This window comes from Microtus ochrogaster, chromosome 1 (assembly GCF_000317375.1).
Source record: "Microtus ochrogaster isolate Prairie Vole_2 chromosome 1, MicOch1.0, whole genome shotgun sequence".
In the NCBI taxonomy this organism is placed as follows: Eukaryota; Metazoa; Chordata; class Mammalia; order Rodentia; family Cricetidae; genus Microtus; species Microtus ochrogaster.
The window spans coordinates 10838288-10844409 of NC_022009.1; the positions used below are offsets into that span (position 1 = coordinate 10838288).

The 6122-nt window shown below is 45.5% G+C and overlaps 1 protein-coding gene across 1 annotated transcript in view; it reads right to left on the reverse strand.

Moving 5' to 3' along the window:
- Window positions 1-4268, reverse strand: part of Tmx1 (thioredoxin related transmembrane protein 1) — an 11795-nt gene extending 7527 nt beyond the window's left edge. The window contains exons 1-3 of the mRNA XM_005343196.3: window positions 4059-4268; window positions 1306-1421; window positions 768-813 (exon numbers count right to left, since the gene is read on the reverse strand). Coding sequence (XP_005343253.1) covers window positions 768-813; window positions 1306-1421; window positions 4059-4210 — 314 coding nt within the window. The 5' untranslated portion in view covers window positions 4211-4268. The remainder of the gene's footprint in view (window positions 1-767; window positions 814-1305; window positions 1422-4058) is intronic.
- Window positions 4269-6122: the final 1854 nt, after the last annotated feature.

The window sequence follows — 6122 nt, forward strand, 5'->3', positions numbered from 1 at the left end:
TCTGCCTCTGCCTCTGCCTCTGCCTCTGCCTCTGCCTCTGCCTCTGCCTCTGCCTCTGCCTCTGCCTCTGCCTCTGCCTCTGCCTCGGGAGTGCTGGGATTAAAGGCGTGTGCGCCACCACAGCCTGGGGCCTAGTTTGTTACTTTTGTTACTATAACTTTAAATAGGGGGAAAAAGTATTTCCTGGTATTTAGCCAACAGCTACTTAAGTGGAGGTCAAGTAAACAGAGTAGAAATTGTCTCCCACCAGGTTAGTTTGGGAAAAAGTCAGAGTGGCAGAGCCAAAACTCGTTCATTCTAACTTGCACGACCACGCCTAGTTTCCCTGTTTGAGATTACCCAGAAAAGAATACTTACCCTGCACACTTGAAAATTCTACTCCCAGGTTTTCATTTAATCCTCAAGAACTCCAGTAACTGCTCTGGCCAGCTGTGGCTTCTCTACTATCCACTTGCCTACAGACTTCCTACAGGACTCATTACAACTCCGGGCTCATAGTTACTGACTACTGAAGAGGACACACCATTTCATGAGAATGTCACTTTCTAAAGCAGTCACAAATCTCTGAGTACAGGGAGTGTTTTATGTATAGTTATTTACTGTCTACCTATAAGACTTAGGGCACCATTAAAACCAAATCGAGCTCTCTGAAGTCCTTGCTGAATATAATGAGATTACCTCAGGTCTTCAAACATAATCCAAGTCAGAGGCCTACTTTTCTAGTGATGTGTATTCCTCTCCATGACTGAGAGCCTTCAAATACTTACTGATAAATAGAAGGGAGAGCAGTTATGATAAAGCGTCCACTCAGTCCTACAAATGACAAAAAGACACAACAGAGCTTTGTGAGGGACAGTCGTTTACTTAAGAGTTGATTCTAAATTATTTAAATGCTAAAAAGAACAAGAAAACACCTAAAGGTGAGCCCCGTAATCAACAGTGAAAATATGAAATAGTTGTTAAAGCAATTTTAAGGACGCATCAATGTATATAAGTCAACTAAAAGGTTTGTGAAGCCTGAATGCTGGTTATCTGTGAATAGTTAAGTTTACCCGAGGATTACTTATACCCCAATGTGACTGACTAGCTGTGACAAGCCAAGGAAAGACCATCTTAAGGTCTCAAACCAAAATGCACCTGTCACTCAAGGACAAAGGTAGCTTTACTATTGCCAAGAATGGGAATGCTGTCATATCGTGAGTACTCGGACAGGCAATGGTAACAGCAGCCGACGTGTATTATTAACCATATGTTGACACCATCAACAGCATTAGCAAAGAAACACAGAGAGTCAGAGTTATGTACCTGTTTGCTCTGTGACATCCACTTTTGCAATTTTAACCTCAAGATCTTCTCCCCATTCAGCAAAACTTTCCCATTCTGGCTGAAGATTCTGACAGGCAGGGCACCAAGGCGCGTAACTGTAAGATATGGTTAAAGACGCAAACGGTAAGGACTTTATAGACCTAACTGCCAAGAAAAATTTCTGAAGACTGTTTGTACTTATAGCACATAGGTTTATACTTATAACACAGAAAATGATCCATGTAGGCGGTTCATACCTGTAATCCCAACTCGGGAAGCTGAGGGACTGTGGAGTTCAGGCCCAACAGGGGCTACTGCGTTAAACAAGGAAACAAACCGGGTAATTTTACACCGATGAAGAGTGCGCCCGTCAGCAAGTACTGAGCTGATGAACTAACATATTCACAAGAAAAGTAAGCCCGATAATAAACTCTGAAATACACAAGAGCTGTCCAACACGCCAAGCAGCTTTCAAAACTCTTTGAGCTTTTTCTATTAAATGTGGCAACCAGAAAGTTCAAGGCTTTTTCCCCCTAAGGTCACTAAGTTCACTAAATTTACAAGCAGTGTCAAGGAGCAAGGTACTGGAAAAACAGCAAGTTCCTGGGTTGTGTGAGCTGTGGCCTGGTACACCATCGACTGTGAAGATTACCCAGGGATTGCCCCGGGAAGGCAGGTTATTTCCTAACAAACTAAGCTGGAGACCTGCGTTCCTATGCACAAATATTACTCCAAACCTAACCCTCACACAAACACGCAGCGCAGACAAAACTCTACTGGCCAGAAACATGTCTGTCTGAGTCAAAGTCCCTGAGCTTACAACCCCACCGGCCAAGGCACTGGCATTCTAGCACGGCTCTGAAACACATGGTCATTCCAGGCCCAAGTCAAGTTTCTCCTCAGAATTTTATTCTCCATTTCACTGCATATTGTAATTTGCTTCAGCTTCCAGACCCAGGAAGAAGGAAGCCCACACCCAGGAAAACACGCCTGCAGTTTCACCAACTGTTTTAGGAAAATCAAGCTTCTAGACAGGCATACAAAGCCTGACACACAGTGTTACGTACAAAAGCCAGATTCTAACAGTAAAACGACAACGAAGGCATCTCTATAATAAAGCTCACCAGGGAGAAAAGAACTCCCTAATTAAATATAGGTGGTGACCACCATTACCTGGATCCTTCCTCTTAAAAAGTGTGTTGTTTCTTTATGCTTTTAAAGAGCTTCTTTAAATCCCCCAATTTTAGCCAAGGAGAAAGGGAAGCACTAGATATTGTAATTTCAGATCGATGTTTTATCTCATATCCAATATTTTGCTAGTTTTGCTCCCCTTTATACCTTTTCCGGATATTCTATTCACAGTGTGACAAAAAAATGTAAAAGTACCTTTTTGTAATATCTGAGTTTATATTTTACATATAAGTTCATAACTACCGCTTTAACTAACAAACACTAAAACAGCTTCCAGGCACAATCTAAGCCATTCATGACAATGACTCAATCACCACTGGATATAGTTCCTCTCCCTGTCAGTCCACTGAATGTTCTCCCTATCTTACCCTCCACAGAAATGTTCCAGACATGGCCTCTTGTTCTATGACTCAGGTGTTAGTGAGCTGAGGAAATCCACTCCACCTTTTCCTTCCTTCCTTCCTTCCTTCCTTCCTTTCTTTTTAAACACCTTTTCCTTAACGAGCAACCCTAAATATAACCATAATATAGGAATACACCAGAATCTTGCTAAAGGGTTGCTAATAATGGTGCCTGCATATTTACTCGAAGCCCAACAATGCCACGCTAGCAACCTCTGAACAGACCAATCTGTTTTTCTGTAAGGGGGCGTGGGGGGAATGCTCTAAGGAATATGTAGATTAATTACAAAAAAGTGTGTAAAGGTCCTGAGTAGTGCCCAGGAAACAGTTACTATTCAATAGTGGTGCTTTTGCCAGTATCAATCATGCCATCTATTAATTAACCATACCATCAATTTATTATCTAAAACAAAGGCCAAAGGCAGTTTATATCCCACAGCAACAAAATGGACATTACTGAAATGGAATCATCACGTAAGACACGTGATTTTGTTCCAATAATGATGAACTGGCGTTCCTAAAGGGCCCACTAATAATCACACCAAAGCATACGCAATACCACTTTATAAAGGCCTACATGCCACAATTCAAGCCATTCTCTAAATTGCAAAAGCGCACGCCCAAAGAAAAATGAAACTCAGATCAAAACGGAACGAATGCAGGCAAGGAGAGAAAAAAGGAAATAAAGATTTATTCGGCATTTACAGAAAAAAAGCACAAAATAAAAAATTAAAAAGCCCCAAATTCAAACATTACAAGTGGATAGACGCAACACTTTCCTAATGACAGCGCAAAAGCGAGATTTTGTTCACTATCATCTTCTGTAAAATTTGGAGATTTAAAGTCTAGACTTCTATACGCGATCACTAAAATAGTCTATCGAGCTAGTCAAGACCTCCGCCCGACCCACTCCCACCCTCAAACCCGCTAAGGTTGTTCTGGAGAGTTCGATGTGGAACGTAATCCTTTAATCGCACCACAAGTGCCTAGCAACGACGAGGCTCAGGTGCACGCTTTGACAGACTACTATTCCCGGGTAGGAAACGAGCCTGGATCTGGGGGTGGCAAAGGCTGGGACCCCGAGACCTGCTCGTCAGGTGTGCAGCTGGAGGGAGGGGGCGGCCGCGGGCACCAGCAGACAGACAACCGCCTCGCACTTACAATTCTATCATCCACTCCCCTTCCAGCAACGAGGTCCAGTTCTCATCGGTGAGGATGCGCACGTTGCTCCGCCGCCCCTGAGCCCAAGGGACCGTCCAGAGCAACAGGACCAGGGCTGCCAGGGGAACCAGGAGACGCCCCAGCTGCGCCATGTCAGCCGCTCGCACCAGCCTGCGCGCGCGCGCCCGCTCCTCCTCCCCACTGCAGCTCCACTTCCGCTCTGGCGCCGCTCCGCTCCTGCGCACAGGGAGCCTGCGACGCGCGCCGGCCCTCCCAGCAGTTCAGTGCGCATGCTCGGGCCCTGGTCTCGGCGGGAGGTGGAGGGAAGGGAGGGACGTGCGTCTCTCCCGGTGCGCAGGACTAAAGCGGTGACTGCGGCTTGTGGTCCTCGGGAAAGCGCAAGACGGGGCGAGCGGAGGGATCAGGATGGCGTTCTGGGGCAGAATGGCCACGTTGTGCCCACAGCTGGCTAGAAGGGTCACCATGACAGTTTTCTCTCGAATTTGCCTTTCAATACATATATCCCTAAGTTGGAACGAATGTAACTCGCACCGCTCCTTCAATATCCTGGTGGCTCACTACGCCATGTACTAACCAGTTTCGGGGTGATGCGGGGGTGGCTCTTTAGAAGAAAGGTAGGTGTTCGCGGAAGAAGCCAAGATGGCTGCAGCAGTTCCAGGTTTCCTGGCGTGGAGGGCAATAGGTGGTTTAGGCAGCAGCTACTCACCGCTACGTCATGGCAATAGTTTAAGCAAGACAGCTTCACTGTGGTGATGTGACTGGATCATTCTTCTCAGGTTAGGTTTGTTCCTCTGAGGACGTGTTTCGTTGTTTTCTTACGTAGATTTAATTAAGTGTAGGGCGAGGATCTCTTTATGATCGTAATGTGCCGCTGCTTGCCATAAAAGCTCTCAAGGAAATGCTATTCAATTTGAGATAATCAAATCAAATTACTCCTGCTAACTAACTTAGCAACCACCTGTTGGACTGGTCCGGAATCCATCTCTTCTATTGTTAGGGTATCGATACAGACCATTGTCTTTTTCCTGGAGTCCATAGTTTTTAAGTAGTATATTTTTAAGTAGTATAATTAATAATTCACACATCGTACCATTCTCACTTAAGATCCATGATGCAATAGTTCTGAGTAGATTCACAGATGCACAGCCATCACCACAGGTACATTTAGAGCACCGTCATCACTAACAAGAAACCCCACATCCGTAACCAACCTTTCCTGCCCATCCACTCGCTTCTCACCCTGACCCCAGGCAAACCTCATTTACTTTCTGTCTTGGCAGCTTTCGAAATGGAATCGTTTCTCTCACTCGAATTATGTGTTACGTTGTCTTTTGTGATGAATTTATTTTAACTCTTTAAGCAGAATTTCCTGCATTTCCCCTCATGTTTGTAATGGAAGGCTTTATTAGATTCTGGCCTTCTCTTAGGTAGTGTCTGTTGCCTGCTCTTTGCCTTCCTTGTGTGTGGGTTCAATTGTCCTGTCTTTGCAAAACTCAGAATTTCTTAATGGAAACGAGGATTTTAGGTACTGTAACTCTGGATATCGATTCCCCTTGTAGCCCTCCATCTTCTGTTGTTGTTTGTTTAGTGAGTTGACAAGGCAATTCTAGTGAAGTCTTTCTCAGACTGGGACATGTGTGCAGGTCACCTGGGTGATAGTGGGCAGGGTTTGCTGGCTGTCACTCTTCCACAAATGTCCACCCCACTTGTTATGGGCAGCATGAAGCGCTGTAGTGAGCCAGACAGGATCGCCATTACAAGATGGCACCACATCCTGTCTTGTTGGTTATAAACAACCCCATATTTGGCTATGCCTTTGAGAGCTACGTGTCCCCCCCCACCCCCGCTTCCCGCATGCGCAGTGAATATGGGTCCCTGGGCCTATCTCGATGCAGTCTGGTGGCAGCTGATAGTGGCAGCCAATCACAGGGCGACCCGTGTGCCAATTCCCTATATAAGCAGCCGCCATTGTGCCCCGCTCTCTAGCGTCTCTCTCTCTCTCTCTCTCTCTCTCTCTCTCTCTCTCTCTCTCTCTCTCTCTCT